Consider the following 18,594-nt stretch of genomic DNA (forward strand, 5'->3'; position numbering starts at 1 on the left):
AGGCTGGTTGCTCTGTAAAAGTCTTTTTTAAATATAATGCATTGGAAGATATGACGCCTGGATAAAGCAAATAAAAATGGCTGTGTTAGTGGAAAGCTGCTGCCAGCTGTCAACATGTGGCTTTGGACTCTATGCCTGGTGCTCACAGGGTCATCCTTCCCATGGATTCAGGCTAGTCCTGGCCTAGCGAGTGGATGGAATTCCAAGTTCAATGCTCTTACTGTTTGGCCAGTAGGTGGCAGTTCTGAAAAAAAGTAGAACCTGTTTGTCAGGGGTTCTAAGAAGTTCCCTCTTCATCAGCATTCCTCTCCAAACCAGGCCATTTTTAGCCCTAGCTCGAGGCCCCAGGCCTTCACCGGCAGCATCGGTGCTCACTCGTGCTGGGAATGGTCACGAGGAAACAGAATGGAACAGGTTCACCTCTCCCTCCATGTATGGTCTCCATGAAGGTTCACTGTTTCTACCCACAACGTCTGGGCCCCAAGTGTGTCTCAAGGGGAGCCTTACCTCATTGGAATGTGTTCTGTTTTGGTGTTTGGCACGATCGGAAGCATTCGAGAAAGCCTTGTTGCAACCTTCATGCTCACAGACATATGGCTTCTCTCCAGTGTGAGATCTCAAGTGTGTTTTCAAGTTTTCGAGTCTCGAGTAGGCCTTTGTGCAACCTTCAAACTGAAGACAACAGGTAAATCTGGATTACTCCACACAATAACAGCTTACGCTTAACTTTCCCTCCAATTGACAGAAGACTGACGTTTTGAGGGTCAGCAGCTTTTCAAAACCAAGGAACAAAAGTCCACTAAACTCTGCATTTATTGGGATTTAGTGCAGCCCCAGAGAAAGCATTTCAGTGCTGGTGAAAGTCATGGAGATCTTTTCTTAAGAGACCACTCAGTGCAGACAATGGGTTTCATTATCTGCTCATTGATCTCCTTGAATTCCCACTGATTTCGGATTCAGCACCAAGTTCATTATATGGCTTTGTGTGTTTATAAAGGGCCTTTAAGATGTAAAGCATCAGGGCTGAGCAGTGCCCAGTGTGCCTGCCGGGCACCTCAGTGAGAAAAGGCTTAGCCTCCTAGGAGTCCCAGCCTAGTTGTGGGTAGGTTTATACTGGGCCACGAGAACAGACTAAGGGGGAGAGGAAATACTCTACAACCATATAGGTTATATATATTTTTAAAGTCAACTTAAGTTTTTAAAATCACAGTTGGCACCGGCTTTTGCCCTCCAAGTCCTCTGACACAATGGATATGGGAACTGGGGCAGGCCCTGTGTCTGTGTGCTCATTTCCAGTGCCCACCACTGTGTCCCAGCCACTGCCTGTGCTGTCCATCCTGCTAGCCACAGGGGAATATTTATATTTAAATTATCCAAAAAACAAATTTTAAAAATTAGTTCCCTGGTTCTAGCCAAATCTCAAAAGCACACAAGAGCCCGGCCAGTGTCACGATTTGATTCCCAGTCAGGGCACATGCTCACAGGTTACGGGCTCGGTCCCCAATAGGGGGTGTGCAGGAGGCAGCTGATCAATGATTCTATCTCATCATTGATGTTTCTTATCTCTCCTTTCCTCTCTGAAATCAGTAAAAATATATTTTTTAGAAAGTGCACAAGAGGTACATGTGGCTTGTGGCTACTGTGCTGGATAGTACACGTGCATCTAGAACACGTCCATCATCCCCCAAAGCTCAGCTGCCAGCATTCTTTCTCCATGTCTCGCTTCCCTTCCATTTCAGAAATCACTTTGACAAACCACTGTATTTATCACAGACGGCGCCCGCCACCCAGCCATGCCACCCCTGAGCTGGAGTCATCATCATGCACAACCCTGGGAGTATGGCAAAGCACCCACGGTACGAATCCTGACACCCACAGGTGTGAGGGGACCCCCAAGCTGACAGCCTGTACCACCTGTGTACTCACAGTGCATTTGTGAGGTTTCTCTCCTGTGTGTCGTCTCATATGCACCACCAGCATATACTGGGCTTTGAAGGGCTTCTGCTCTCTTGAGCAATCTAGCCACCGGCACACAAATTCCTTCTTCTCTCCATGAATATGGTCATTGTTTATATGCTGAGGGTTGAAAGAAAGCAAGCGAGAAATTAAATAAAAATCTATTAGTAATTTCTAAAGGCAAAAAACAGCAATGCAAAAAAATGCCCTAAAGACTCTATGATAACTTTACCCGATTACAGGTTATTTTGTTCTAGTTGAGTATGTTTCCTACGTAAATTTGCTCTAATTAATTGTGCGTGTATGCTTCCTAACTAGCAGAAGGGACACGATTGGGAGGGAGCCTGATGTCCCAGGGCATTGGCAGAGCAGAGTTGTGAAACAGGGTGAGCCACACACGTGCTCTCTGGGTCTCTGTTATTGTTCATCTTCCAAGTGGAGGTCAGGGCTCACTGCCCACAGAGGCACTCTCCCGCTCTCACCACCCAGGCCTTGGGTGGGGCTGCAGCTGGCTGTGAAGGACACACACATGCGTGCACACAAACACACACAATCTGTAGTAAGGAACCCACCCCTCCCAAAACAACAACAACCAACAAAAGCACTTCTCCAAGCTCCACTTTATTTCCAACGAGTGGGATTTCTTCTAGAACAAGAATCACAGAGAAGTAAACTGAGATGCTGGAGAACCAGGCGATCGTCCACAAAATGCTACAGGTTCTCGGGATCTTGGTGGTCGCATGCACAAAATAAAGAAATGGATGGCCTAGTTCTAAAACGTTCTTTCCAGTTCTATAGTCCTATTAATCTGGTTTCTAAAATGAAGATGAATTTCCCTGACGTCCCCAACAATTCAAAGTTTAGCATCACAAGCCCTACAACTGGGAGACACGAGAAACTTACGGCAGCATCAGGGGAAGAGAAGGTTCTTAATTTGGATCAAAGTTAAGTTAATTACAATATAATTAAAATGTCAGTTATGGATTACTGGGGAAATTTGTGCACTAATTTGAACTTGTGGATTTTATTCTCCGGTCGCCCCACAGTTTTATTGGCCTTAACATAAGGTTTTTGCAAACACCTTCTCAAACATACATAGAAATACAATCGCTAAAAACGCGGTGCAATAAAAGGAAGCTCCCCTCGGGTCCCATGAGCTGCAGAGCGGTGACAGAACGTTTAATTACTCTGCTGCCTCGGCTCCTCAGTGAGTGGCCTCTGGGGGCTGGAGCCTCAGATTCCACCACCACAGCCTGCCTTTCCCAGTGACTCCACTAGGCGGCCGGCTGCTGCAAGGAAACAAGGAAGTGAGCCGGGCTGTCTCTGGAGCTGAAAACAGAATGAGGGGAGAGAAAAGCAATTAACCATTCACTCTCCTCTCCTTGAGCAGCCCCCGGAAAGCCTGAGGAACAAAGGATGTGGGGAATACAGCACGGCGCACGGGGAGACAGCCAGGATCCTTTCCCAGGCTCTGAAGACAACAAGGAAACCACACAGAATCACTCAGGTTCCTGCGGTGCAGCAACCCCAGGGCAAACAGGTGTGAATTTCCTATAAAAAGTCAACTGTCGTAAGTATCCGCGTTTGTGAAAAGTCATGCCGGTCTCCGTAAGTATATGAAGAGAACAGATGTGCGGGGCAATCTTCAAGCTGATGCTTCAGGCAAACTGACGTTTGCAGGCCATTCACACCACCCAGGGTTGTCCCACATGTGTGCTGACATCCAGCCTTGAAGTCCACATGGCACAGAGGGGTTCTATGAATTCTCCTTTCCAGGGAGAAAAAAAATTAATGGTCACACAAAACCACTCCATAACAATTATTCTTGGTTCAGTTTTTTTCCAAGTTGCTAGGAATAAAGCTCCTCAGATTGATATACATGAAAAGGAAAGAAGGAAGGAGGAGGGGGGGCAGGTAAAGTTAAAACTGGAAACTGAATCAGAATTTGGGCTGAGTGTCTCTTTGAGGCCAGGACGCACGTCTTTCGGTTTCAAATTCTCAGTCACTGACAAGTGTTCCTGGTCCTTGGTGGAGCCTCAGTAAAGGAAACTTTCGCCGGACAAAGTAAATTGTACTGTTGATGCATTTGCTTATCTTTTCAACTTCATTTTACCTAGTATCCATACAATAAGATTTTAATATAAGGTATTAGATTACTTTAAAATAACATACCATCAAGAATTCAAAAGAATGAGAAAGATAGCCAAACGTGAACCCTATTTTGCTGCGTAGAATACTAGGAATACAATGGGAGCGCATTCACCTCTCGCCTGTTTGTGGAGACTTGCCACTCCACACCAGGCCCCGTGCTGGGGAATCAGACAGACATGGCTCCTGCTCGGAGGAAATTACAGGCCACTGAAGGAAACAGGTAATGACTCAAGTTACTATACAATTATAGTTGTAATCGGTGGCATGAAGGGAAATAAGAAGGTTTTATACAAACAATGAACAGGAGATCACATCTGCGTGAAACTTAAGGGTTAGCTTCTCCAATGAAGTGCATTCCAAGTCGGGCCGCAAGGGTGAGTGAAGACCCGTCTGGGGTGCAGGTGAGGTTGGGAGCGGGGAGACAGGGGACACCATTGCAGAAAGACGAAACAGATGCAACTGCAGAGGACAGAATTTGGGGCCTTTGAGGACCAGGGTGCAGAACACGCATGGCAGGAGAGAATGGGCCAGGCAGTCACCAGGGGCCCCGGGGATACCACTGTGAGAGCCAAGCTTGGCCCTCCTGAAACGCAGTGTGCAGGTCAGGTCTCCAGCAGCTAGACTGTGGGATATGCCCCCGGAGAGAAGTCACATGCACCCCACCAGAAAGCCAGCACCTGGACGCCAGCCCTGATGGAGGAGGGCATCAAAGGTAATTGGCTTTACTCAGGGGAACTGGGATGACCAGCAGGGAGACACCAAAAGCAGCCAGTGAAGTAAGAGACTCTTGTTCTGTTCTCCCCAACACACCTGAGGAGACAGACTCAAGAAGGGAGGGAAGAGGTGAGGGTCAGAGTCAGAGCACACCCCCCCAGCCCCTGAGTGTATGCCTGGGTGTTACAGGAAGGGGAAGCTCTGAAGGGGGCATGAGACTGGACTGTTAAACTGTATGGGCTTTAGTGACCTGGAGAGACAGACAGATTGTAGAAGATGCCTACAAGGTGCTGGTACCAAACTGAGACAATATCTGAAAATCCCAGTGATGGGAATCCCGTGCCAATCAGCAAGCACACCCCAGTGTTACCTCCACGTGGCCACGATGGGGCAGGTCCTGCACTGGACAGTGGAGGCAACCTCACTTTCAGACCATTAGTATCTTGGAAACTTTGCTTTCAGCCCCCATAGAGGAGCCTGAGTTCCACCTAACGTGCTTTCTGTGATTTTTTGAAACTGTTCAAGTGCCGATTCGGATGGAGACCACAAGTTCTTGTTCTTGAAATGAGTTCCATGATCTCAGCCCGCAGGGACCAGGTCCACCTTGCTTGTCTTTATGGTCCAAATGCTGAGCCCAGGAGGTAACAAATTACTACAAAGAAACACAGAGCCATCTTTCTGTCTCTCCAGGTTGCCCAAATGTATTTTAAGCTTCAAACATTTCCTGGAGCTGGATTTCAGGTGAAAATTAAAATTCTAAGAAATCACAGACTTTACACGGCCATAGGTCCTAAATGTTTACTTTTCTTGGCAAAGCTGCTTTGGCCTCTGCCAGGAGTGCGCGCGCGGGCTCGTCGCAGGGCAGACCTTCCGTCGCAGTGGGAACAGCATGGTGGGCAACAGAAGATGCACCCACACCAATTCCTGATGAGCTGTGTACATGTGGACAGTTCAGTCCACCTATTTGGGACATTATTTTCTCATCTGTAAAATTAGGACAGCAATTTTCACCTGAAGTGCTACAAGAATTTTAAAAAATGTATATTTATTGATGTCAGAGAGGGAGAGAGAGATAGAAACATCAATGATGAGAGAGAATCACTTATTGGCTGCCTCCTGCACTCCCCACCCTGGGGGATTAAGCCCACAACCTGGGCATGTGCCCTGATCGGGAATTGAACCGTGACCTCCTGGTTCATAGGTCGATGCTCACCCACTGAGCCATGCTAGCTGGGCTGCAAGAATTTTTAAAGCATGCAATACCTCACTATGTGGTTGGGGGCACTGACCCCTTTTCCCTTAGATTGCCAACTAAAAAAAATGACAACAGCCAACAAAACAATAGCTGTCCGGTGTGAATAAATCAAAATTATACCTATTTACTTTTGTGAGATATTTGCAAAAATGTATTTTGGTGTGCTGCAGAATTTTAGTAATTAGTTTGTGTGCCATGAGATGAAATAAGTTGAAAATAGCTGCATTAGGATGATAAACTAGATCAGGTGTCAGCAAACGTTTTCCTTGAAAAGCCAGGGAGTAAATATTTCAGGCTTTTTGAGCCAAAAGGTCTCTGTTGCAACTTCTTACTTACGCCACTGTTTCAGGGGAGTAGCCATAACAGTACAAAAATTATGGGCACAGCTGTTACCTATGGACACCAAAAGTTTCCCGTGTCATGAAATACTCTTAAAAACACACACACACACTCTTTTTCCCCCAGTTGTTTAAAACTGTAAAAACCATTCTTAGCTCACAGGCCGTGCGAAGCTAAGCTGGGGGCCTGTAGGCCACGGGCTTGCTCACCCTCAACTGGATGACTTCGAAGCTTCCTTTGTGGAGTCGCATAGCCCATGACTTTCTCGGTCAAGGCGGCTCTCAAGCCCGAGAAAGTAAAATTTGAAGGAGATACGTTTCAGTGCCAGAGAAAAGGAAAGGCAGTAGGAAGGGATGAAAGTCAGAATCCTGAGCTAACACAGGGGAGGGGTTAGTCCAGACAGACTTACCCCTTTTTGCATCGTGTTCCTGGGGCCGGGTGGACAAAGCACGCATTCTTTGCTCACCGAAATCCCAGGTAGCTACGGAGACTAATACACAGTAAGTTCTTAATATTCAACAGACAGACGGATCCCAAGAAACTGCCCTGAAATTCAAGGGGCATGTTGTCATTGAAAATTTGACTTTCTAGCAGTGAAACCGTTAGTCAAATACATAAATAATTTAATTGGAGGGAAAATAAATGCATGATTAAATTCCAAACTAATCTAACACAAAGTCTTGCCATTTGCCAGAGGCCCAAGCGCCAGAAAGAGATAGATGGCGTAAATTACGGCGCTGTATGCCAACTCTCTCAGCGGGACCGCTCAGAATAAACAGGTGAGGGGGGCCAGGACCAGGCAAGACATGGGAAAGGCTGAGTCCCACCACTGAACTTCCCGATGGATCCATTTCGCCATTTTTACAATAGGGATTATAGGCTTTTGCCTTAGGAAACTGTTGGCTGATGAAACAAACAAAAAAATAGCTCAGGAGCCCACCGCAAACCAACAAAAGCGAGATTTCACAACTGCGACTTCGTTAGTGGCTGGATGAGCCAAGACCCAGTGCCCCTGGCTCTTCCACTCACACCGAGCTGCAGGAGCAGAGAAAGGTGGGAAAACCTCTCTGCTGGCCTGGCAACTGAGGCAGCTGAAGGTGCTACCTTCTTCAAAGGGTTCTCTCTGGGAAGCCCAGTCCTCAGGGGCACCCACCGAGGCTGAGGTGCTGCCAGAAGGAAGACCTGAAGGAAAACGGGCCAGGGAAGCCTTTCCTCCGCCAGCAGCACAGAGGAAGCCCTCCCTGGACTCCACTGAGCTCGTCGGGGTGCCCTCTTCTGGCTTCGTCATTTCACTCTGAGCTCGGAGCTGCCGGTTTTCCCCCAGTCTGATTCCTAACCCTGTGTTCAGATGAAGGGCATGCGTGCAGCCCATAGAGCCCAACCGTTCCCAGCTCTCCAAATACAGCTGCTGTCATGCAGGTCGTGACCCTTGGAAGCCTCTGCCTTCTTCTGTCTCCCTCTCCTTCAGCCAGACGCCCCGCAGATTCTCACTCAGAAAGCACCATGTTTCCCAGTGGTTAGAGCATCAGCCTGAACAGAAGAGGGTCATGGGTTCGATTCCTGGTCAAGGGCAGGTACCTGGGTTGCAGATCCAATCCCAGCCCCTGGTGGGGGCAAGTGTGGGAGGCAACCAATAGATGTGTCTCTGCCACATCTATGTTTCTCTCTCTCTCTCTCTTCCCCTCTCCCCTCCCATCCACGCTCTCTAAAATCAATGGAAAAAATATCCTCATTCCTCCGGTGAGGATTAAAAAAAATAAAAAAGCACAGTTTTCTAGATGCATCCCCCACTTTAGGTGACGTGTCAGAGGGGAAGCCACAGCATGGCTCAAAGATCTGTGTGGAAGAGTTGCACATCCCCATTCAGCTCACTCAGCCAGGCGACACACTAGTCAACAACTGCCTTGCCGTTTCACGTGGTTCACCCTTTAAGTTAGTCAGCTGCTTAACGTCAGGAAGGTAACTTCCTCCCACGGTTGTAATGAAAAGATTACTGTTGAGCACGTCCCAAAACCGTGAGGACAGGAGACACTCATCTTCCATTTCCACGTGGCTCCCTGTGCGTGTACCTGGCACACCAGTCTTTCCCACAAGACAAGGGGAATAGGAAAGCAAAGAGCTTACGTAGCGCTCAGGTAAGTATGACCTCTCTCCACCCACAAACACCCAGGTACACACAGTGTACACACAGTGTCACTGCTTAACGAGAAAAGGAAATAAAGACTTGGAAAGCGGTGCATTTCATATATGAATACCCAAGACAATGGGGCTGCATTATGGGCTTGCGGGTCCGCCGGAGCCTAGAGCTGCTTGTAGGACGCTCAGTTTTATTTCTGATCCATCCCTTTGCTACACTTCTCTGCATCTGGCCACACTAACATGCCACTACTTGATGCCATGATTGGTTTTTAAAAGGAAAGAAGAAAACACACATTTCCTTCTCAGAATATCAAAATGGAAATGTTTGATACTTTATAAATGATTTCACATGGGCTACCAGGTCATTAGCTCATAAGCAAAGTTGAGTTAATGAATATGTTTAACAGGGTTCAGTAATTTGAAGCTTCTAAGGATTTGCTGAGGGGTACATTAAGAAACGCTTCTTTGGCAGAGGATGAAATATGAACAAGTAAACAAGTTTAAGAAAGCTCGATTTTCAATCAACCTATTACTATCTCTTCACTTAGTAGTCCAGAGATATTTCTGAAAAGGGGAAAGAAGGAAAAATAACTTAGAATCAATTAAAATTTAATTTATATTAAAAATAATTTGCTAGAGAGATTAAAATGCTTTATCTAAAAAGGAAGCTCTCTACAAGAATCCCTCAAAATGTTCCATCTGAAATGAGGCACATGCCTTCTTGTTTTATCTATTATTTGATACATGGACCATTTTTGAAGTTTTACAACTGTCATGACATGGATTCTATTAGAGACAGGCTGTGATTGGATTCCTAAAGGCTTCACTAGGCAGGAGCAGAAATAAGCAGGAATCACAGACTATCAGGGCTGAAAGAGGCCCTATATCTCAATATGCACTTTAATTTTAGATAAATAAAATAATTTAAATGGTTTTAGTGGCACCCATCAATCTTCCTAGCAGAATCTTTAAAAAGCTGTAGCAGCTTGCTGCGAGAGGGATCTTCATGGAGAAGCAGATCTCAATAAACAACTGTTTCAATTCACAAGACCTAATAAAAATATCTACATTTCTTTCAGTTTTCTGGTAAAACGATAAAATTATACAGTAAATAAAAGACTCAAGACACTGGTTACAAAACTGAATTCTCTTCACAAAAGTAAAATATTTTCCTATTTCTAACTTGTAAATATTAAGAATTGGGGTGAGATCACACAAAATATACTTGTCGACAGTTATTTAAATTGTTTCTAGGTGCACATCTGTAACAAAATTATTTTCTTTTATGTGAAAGAAAGGCAAACAAAGTTCCTTAAGAGGGTAAATGTTTTGTCCGAACAATGGGCTTCACAGTACCTCCCTCACCCCCACCCCCACCCCTACCAGAGTCAGCTGAACATATATGTTCCACTGCAATGGAACTTCGTCATTCACATTTAAAAACAAAAGTGTACAGAAAGGATTGACATAGTGGCATGTGCTAAAACACGCATGAACTTTGACAACATCATGATAATTAAAAGAAACCAGTCACACAAAAAGAACAACTACTGCACAATTCCATTCATATGAATGCCCAGAATAGGCAAATCTATACAGAAAGAAAGCAGATCAGTGATTGCCAATGGCTGGGGACAGATTGGGAGATGGGGTAATGAACATATTATAAAAAGGATAGGGATAACGGTTGCACAACTCCGTGAATAAGTAAAACACACTGAATTGTAATATACTTCAAATGGGTATAGGAACTATATCTCAATAAAGATGTTACCCTTCCACCCCTCCAAAAAAAGGAAACCACGACAATGTACTTGGTGATGAGCTCTGGTAACAATGGAGACGGTGGGGAGAAATAAGAAAAGTGATGGCGAACAGCCAGGTTAAACCCAACATTCCCCAGGACTGTATCTAGCCTTGGCAGACAGACTAGGGGTTGGGCCTATCAAATGACTTCCCACAGAAGCAGAAGGCGATATGCATCTTTATCAGAACTTCTGTTCACACACACACACACACACACACACACACACACACACCCTACAATATCCAGACAGACTGAGTTAAAGCAGAACATACTTTTATGGCACAGTATTTCCTGGTGGATTTCATACTGAACGCAGAGTTAACAATCTGGGAACTTCACATAAATGATAACTTCTCTGTATATTCCTTCCTCATCTTTCAAGTTGTAGAGATGAGTGGGAAGATGGAGAAAACTCAACTTTGTACAGAGTTGGAAACAAACCTAAAACATTATACACTAATATTAATTCAAGTAAGTTAATATAAAATAGCACACGATTTGGAAAAACTGGTTATTTTCTAACGAATTATACATTCCAAAATTCACTAAAAACTCATAAAAAATTCAAGGCCAGTTAATTCAGAATCTCTACGTTTTTGGTTTGGTTATTACCCTGAATTACAAAATAACTAGATGTAATTTGTGATATAATTTATTTAGCTGATACTCTCTCCCACGAAGAAGGGCATGTGTTACTGGTCCAAATTCATGAACACAGAACAACAGTATATTGCTTAATATTAAGATGACCCAACACTTAAATTATAGCTTTTGGAAATAATATTTTAAAAGCAAAATATAGGAACTAATAACATCAATTAATGTGATTTACGTTTCTTAGATAAAAAGAAGACATCCTCATCAGTGAAAACGGGTTAAGGGCCCATAATTCCTTGCAAGAACTGTAAAACTGCTCTCTCACGGTTTTATTCTCTGGATTCTAACTTTACTAAAACATAAATGTAACCTTTCTCTTTTCAGAAGGTTCTTTTACAGTGTCTTAAGGTGACTTTTGTTAAAGAACTTCTCAGAATTTCTTTTCTGAAAGGGCTAGTATTTAAATTCCATTGACATTTTTAAATATAGATATAAAGCGGTTGAATCATACCCCCCAAACATTCCAAGATTCTGCTTACATCGTTTCTACAAGGATGTGGGCATATTTAATTTTTTATCTTATGCTTTTAAAATACCAACTTTTGCTTTAGCCAAAATAACTAAATCAATCAAAATAAGTGGCCAAAAACGAAAACACACACTCTTCATAAGCAAACTGATTGGGGACCTCGTCACCACAAAGAAAACTATTCATAGTTTAAACAAGTAAGAATTTATTAGCATCCATTTTAGGAATAAGAATACTAAACTCAGCCAGACAAGATAAAAACTGTGTGATCACGGAACGAAGCAATTTAGAAAACCAGTCTTCAAAAAGACATCTTCTATTTCATTTCTACAGTGGACTAACCCACCCAGCACAGTGAGGGCCAGCTCTGCAATCCCAGCTCTAGCTCCCGAGGAGAAGCAGGCAAAGCCCCACCTTCCCGCACCTCACCGGCTCCTGGACAGAGAAGGAGGGCGAGGTCAGAGGGTCCAGGAAAGGGGCCATAAAATGCCACCTCTCCCAAGGACGACATGGACTGGCCACGCACATGTATGGATCATTTCTATGTATCCAGTATATCTGGGAAGCATTGCCATCTAAAGGAATGGCATTTGTTGCCAAATCAAATATCTCAGACGCCAAATGGCATCCCACCTTGGGGGTCTGGACTTCTGCCATGAAGGGAAAGGAGGATTAATGTACACTCTTTCCACCTTGTATCTGCACAGCAGACACTCTTCAAAAACATGCCGCCCTGGCCCCGTGGCAAGATGGCTGAGCATCATCCTGTACACCAGAAGGTTCGATTCCCAGTCAGGGTACATACCTAGGCTGTGGGTTTGATCCCCGATCCCTGGTCAGGCACATTCAGGAGGCAACAAATTAATGTTTGTCTCGCATCAATGCTCCCAACCCCCTCACTCTCTCTAAAAATCAATGAAAACATATCCTCAGGTAAGGACTTAAAAAAATCATGCTTTCTTTTTTAAAAAAATATATTTTATTGATTTTTTTACAGAGAGGAGGGGAAAGGGATAGAGAGTTAGAAACATCGATGAGAGAGAAACATCAATGAGAAAGAAACATCGATCAGCTGCCTCCTGCACGCTCTCTACACTGGAGATGTGCCCGCAACCAAGGTACATGCCCTTGACCGGAATCGAACCTGGGACCCTTCAGTCCACAGGCCGACACTCTATCCACTGAGCCAAACCAGTTCGGGAAATCATGCTTTCTTTTGTTATAAAACTTGAACATTTGGGTGAATAGGTATAATAATATAACAGCACATCTTGCACTTTTAATTGCAACCTCATTTCCTCCACATTACTCAACAATGATTCTGAACATTACAACATATCAACCCTAAAAACTACATACTGTTTCACAGGTTTTGATACCATAATTCTGATGACTATAATATTTGTTAAGATAATAACAAAAATGTATTTGGATTTCAAATGATAATCTTCCACTGAGCCAAACCAGTTAGGGCAAATGATAATCTATTTTTTAATTTTTGGAGAAAAGTCAGCTTTTTTTTTTTTTTTTAAATGAACTCCTTTAAAGATACAGAATAGAAAATTTTTTGTGGCCCGGCTGGTGTGGCTCAGTGGTTCAGCAATGACCTTTGAACCTGGAGGTCACGGTTCGATTCCCTGTCAGGGCACATGCCTCGGTTGTGGACTCAATCGCCAGTGGGGGGCATGTAGGAGGCAGCCAATCAATGATTCTCTCACATCATTGATGTTTCTATCTCTCTCCCTCTCCCTTCCTCTCTGAAATCAATAAAAATATATTTTTTTAAAAAAGAACAATTTATTGTGTTGCCTGCCCAGTCCCAACCCTTAGCATGACTTTGCCTGAAGGTTTTCTGCCCCTCATATTGCGAAGGGAGTGTGCTGCAGGAGGTGCTGGAGCCTTCAGCGGTCAGAAGGAGATTAGTGAGCACACGTGTGCATGTGACCATGCAAAGGGGGTGGGGTCTGCTGCTGTTGAAAACACAGGCAAAACTCAAGAAATACTGGAAGAAAAGACAGCGGCAGGCAAGCAGGCAAAGTTATCCATTTGGAAATCTGCCCACAATCCCACTGAGCTGACTTATTCAATCACTACTAACTCAGTGCTCATTTATGATATGACAGCTGCTGTCCTGAGCACTGAAGATCCAAGACTGACTAAGACAGCCATGGGATCTTATCCAAATTTGGCTCTTGAAACACAGAAAGGAATACCGTTTAAAAATTAATTTCACATCATGGATACCTTTGCAACTAAAACGTAAACTAACTACCCAGAAAAACGCAGGAGGCTCTTCCTCCCCTCACATCCCACATCATGGAAAACTGGCATGCCCGTTGCCCAGGGCCTGGTCAGGTTTGTCTCACCAAAAACATGAAAAGGAAACCCTTGCACATCGATGCTTTAGCAAGCTTTTCAACATGTAGAATAACTCTACCATGTTTTGATTAACTCTTAACTTGTTCACATGCTACCCTCCCCTTCTATACATTGCAATCCCTTATTGCTGGGACATATCCTATCTAATAAAAGAGAAACTTGGTAATTAGCCGTACGTCCACTACCCTTCCCATTGGCTAATCAGGGCAATATGCAAATTAACTGCCAGCCAAGATGGTGGCCGGCAGCCAGGCAGCTTGAAACTAACATGAGGCTTGCTTGCTTCAGTGACGGAGAAAACCAACATTCCCCTCCTGCCTTGCCGGCCTCTGAGCCTGCAGTTTGAAACATTGTAACAAATATAGAAGCTAAACAAAACCCCAGAAACCTGCTTTCAGTGAGCCGGGATCTCAGACCTGGAGTTGATACAGTGTTTCGATTATAGAACCCAAACAAACCAGATACCTGCTTTCAGCAGCAGAGGCCTCAGAGCTGGAGCCAGAGCTAAAGCTGGCCCAGAATAAAAGAAAAAAGAAAAAAAGGAGCAGTTGGGAGCTTCCGTCACTCGCCAGCCTGAAAACAGCCTTCAGCCCCTCACCCAGACTGGCCAGGCACCGCAGTGGGGACCCCCACCCTGAAGGGTGTGTGACCAGTTGCAAACAGCCATCATCCCCTCATCCAGGCTGGCCAGGCACCCCAGTGGGGACCCCCACCCTGGTCCAGGACACCCTTCAGGGCAAACCAGCCAGCCCCCACCCATGCACCAGGCCTCTATCCTATATAGTAAAAGGGTAATATGCCTCCCAGCACCAGGATCAGCAGAGCTGCGAGGCCTCCTGGAACCGGGATCAGCGTGACAGGGGGCAGCACCCAAACCCCCTGATCGCCCTGTGGCTCTGTGTGTGACAGGGTGCGGCGCCCCAACCCCCTGATCGGCCTGCTCTGTGTGTGACAGGGTGCGGCGCCCCAACCCCCTGATCGGCCTGCTCTGTGTGTGACAGGGAGCGGCGCCCCAGCCCCCTGATCGGCCCTGCTCTGTGCCTGATAGGGGGGAGCTCCCCAACCCCCTGATCACCCTGTGGCTCTGTGTGTGACAGCGTGTGGTGCCCCAACCCCCTGATCGGCCCTGCTCTGTGCGTGACAGGGGGTGGCGCCGCAACCTCCCCATCAACCCTGCCTTGAGTGTGACAGGGGGCGTGCCCCAACTCCCCAATCGGCCCTGCTCTGAGCCTGACCAGGGGCTGCACCTAGGGATTGGGCCTGCCCTCTGCCACCCGGGAGCAGGCCTAAGCCAGCAGGTTGTTATCTCCCGAGGGGTCCCAGACTGCGAGAGGGCACAGGCCGGGCTGAGGGACCCCCACTCCCCACCGAGTGCACAAATTTTTGTGCACCAGGCCTCTAGTAAGGATATAAAAACAAAAGTTCTTATATGATGCTAGAGGCCTGATGCATGAAAATTCGTGCAAGAGTAGGCCTTCCTTCCCCCAGCTGCTGGCACCAGCTCCCCTCCCGCCCCCGCTTTGTCAGGAAGGACATTGGAAGGACATCTGGTCTAATCAGCATTTTATTATTATAGATGGACATACACTAACTTTTCCATATATAGCTTGTAGTTTTCTTTATGTTAGTAGATAACACAGAGTTTACAGAAGGAACACTGACCAGACATTAGGATATGGGATTCATTCGTTTACTGTGGCAAAACAAATATAAGTAAAACATAGGCACTGTGCCTGAGATGATACTCTAAATGGGGCAAATGAGAAACAAGTTGTTAAAATTAAATGGAGAGGGTAGCACTCAACACATGAAGTCAGGAAAGCCTTTAGGAGCAGGTAAATGAGCTGAATCCAGAAGGGAGAGGGATCCAGAAACAGACGGAAGTGTACCTCAGAGGAAGGTCCATGGTCAAGAAAGAGCATGGTATATTGGTAAATAACACCAAGTGTAGGGGAGGAAGCATGTGTGTGAGCCATGCTCTGGGAGAGGGGAGGGAGCTGTCAGGAGGATGAGTGCTCCAGAGGTGGGGTGGGGCAAAACCATGAGGGGCGTTGAATGCCCGAAGGCACCCAGACCCCAGGCAACCAAGCAAAGTTTTGAACAGGACATTGATCAGATTTGTGATGATAAAAGGTAACTGAGTAGGAACTGGGTGGGAAGCCCATTCAGGGAGCTGCTATAATCATCCAAGAGAGCTGTGGTCTTGAGGCTAGAGAGCAGGAGCTGGATTTGGGAGACATTTTGAAATAATTTGTGGATGGTAAATAAATAAAGAGAGGAGTAATAGATGATACAGAAGTTTCTAGCTTGACAGAATCTGAAATAACAGCATTGGAGATTTGGGAGAAATTATGTTTCTGTTTGGGGTATGACATATTGGAAGTGTCCCAGGGCATCTCCATAAAGGGATACCATGGAAAAGATACGTCTGAACATGAAGATTGAAGAATGTAAGAAAGGCCATGGCTGATTAACGGGGGCAGCTCCTTCCCTACTCCATGCTACCTTCGGGGATCTCAATATACAGAATTTTAAGGATTGCACAAAGCCCAATTTGAAAACCCCTAGCCCATGGAGATGGTTTAGAGCAGCGGTTCTTAACCTGTGGGTCGCAAGCCCTTTGGGGGTCGAATGGCCCTTTCACAGGGGTCGCCTAAGACCATCGGAAAACACATAAATAATTACATATTGTTTTTGTGATTAATCACTATGCTTTAATTATGTTCAATTTGTAACAATGAAATCGGGGGTCACCACAACATGAGGAACTGCATTAAAGGGTCGCAGCATTAGGAAGGTTGAGAACCACTGGTTTAGAGGATGAAGAAGAATGGCAATTGGAAATGAAGGGAGACCAATGTTTAAGAAAATACATAAAGAAAAAAGGAAGTAAAGGAGCGAACAAAGGAGAAAAATAAGATGGCGGGGACTGGGGCACATCAATCCTGTTGGGCGTATCTGCAGGACTCCTGGGCAGAACATCTACAGAAGTCAGTAGAAGCTAAGTTCTCTGCCAGTGACAGCTCCCAGTTCCAGCAAGTTCTGGAGGATCAGACGGAAAGAGAGACAATATCTAGTGCCATGGCAGAGAATGGGAGCTTAAGAAGGGAAACTGTCCCATTTCTAATTCCCATGCTGGCAGGGGCTAATAAACAGGTAACAGAAATCAAAGGTAATCATTTTTTAAGGTGTTTTCTGCTTGAATTCTCTTTGTTTCCTCCAAGATGTCTGTAACACTCAGCCCTGTGCTTAAGCCTTTTCCTGGAGAACAGCTGCAGAGGTGGGGAAGGCTGCTACCTGCTTCTCTCGGTCTGGGCAACAGCATGAAGGACACAGAGCAGTCACCAGGGACTGAGTGCCACTAAGACGGGATTAAATTCGAGGGGACTCAAGGACCACAGAGACTGGGGCACACCGACTTCCCGCAGGATACCAGATGACGAGCAGGGCCAGTGCCTTACAGGAAAATGCCACTCCAGAGGCAGGACAACTGGATGAGCAGTTGGAGACACTGGGGGTACATCTAGGATGGGGCTTCTAAGTCAAGATTATTTTATCTCCTTCCAATGTGGCCTCCTTAATAAGACTGTTCACCCACTTACAGCCCAATTTCCTGCTCCCTGGAAGCTCCACCCCCACTTACCCTGCTAGGCTCGGATCACATCTAACATGCTTTAATTTATATACAGAGACTGTTTATGATTTGCTGTCTGCTCTCCTCCAGAAGGATGTGAACTCCACACAGACAGGGATTTTCATCAGGTTTGTTCAATGATATATCCCAAGTGCCTGGAACAATACCCAGTAGAGTAGGTGTTCAATAAATTGTTATTGCAGGAATGTGTTATTGGAAAGACTACATTTGGAGCTGATGTGGTCCTAGGCCTCAATATACTCCCCATCCGCCACTTGCCTTAGGTTTGTGCTATGAGAACCAGAAGGCATAAGAAACAGAAGCAATTTCCTGTGATACCTTCATTCCCAACAACTGGATACCAATAAACCTCAGCATCACATATGCCTTTGGGGTCAACCAAGCAGAACTGCCCTTTTATCTTTCAATTGTAGACTGATATTTTAAGCTAATAATGACATAATTCAGAGTTATCTTAGCTGGCTCCTATTATTTTTTTAAAATATATTTTTATTGATTTCAGAGAGGAAGGGAGAGGGAGAGAGAAATAGAAACATCAATGAAGAGGGAGAATCATTGATTGGCTGCCTCCTGAATGCCCCACACTGGGGATCTTGCCCACAACTAGGGAACTGAACCATGACCTTCTGGTTCATAGGTTGATGATGCTCAACCACTGAGCCATGCTGGCTGGGCCTACTCATAAATTTATTTTTGAATAAATTCTAAAATTTATTTTTGCCTCCCATGACAATGTTGAGCTGACATTAACCTTGGGGTAAGAACTCTGGGGTCTAAGTAATTATCCTAACTTTCATGTTGCATTGTCTATAGAAAGCAAGTAATCTTATACTTCACGATAGCTTTCTCCTGAAATAATTCAATGAAGCTTCAGATAAGGGGGGAGGGGTGAAATGGCCAAGTTTCCCCTGTGATTAAGCTATATTCTGTCTCCCTGGAATTTTGCCCCCTGGCTACTGTTTTTGTCGAGAGTTTATCCAGATTTCTTCCTAATGTGAGAGTGTTAAGTAACAGAAGACTGAGGGCCATATTTCCTCTTTAATCTGCTTGTGGAAATCTCATTAATGTAATGG

General features: G+C 45.2%; 1 protein-coding gene across 1 annotated transcript in view; it reads right to left on the reverse strand.

The window, feature by feature from the left end:
* The window catches only part of GLI3 (GLI family zinc finger 3), a gene marked incomplete at its 5' end in the record, with an annotated part of 268,118 nt that overhangs the window by 16,608 nt on the left and 232,916 nt on the right, over positions 1 to 18,594 (reverse strand). Inside the window, 2 exons of the mRNA XM_081101728.1 lie at positions 508 to 672; positions 1,927 to 2,076. Coding sequence (XP_080957854.1) covers positions 508 to 672; positions 1,927 to 2,076 — 315 coding nt within the window. The remainder of the gene's footprint in view (positions 1 to 507; positions 673 to 1,926; positions 2,077 to 18,594) is intronic.

This window comes from Myotis nattereri (genome assembly GCF_964212035.1).
Source record: "Myotis nattereri genome assembly, chromosome: 11".
NCBI lineage: Eukaryota > Metazoa > Chordata > Mammalia > Chiroptera > Vespertilionidae > Myotis > Myotis nattereri.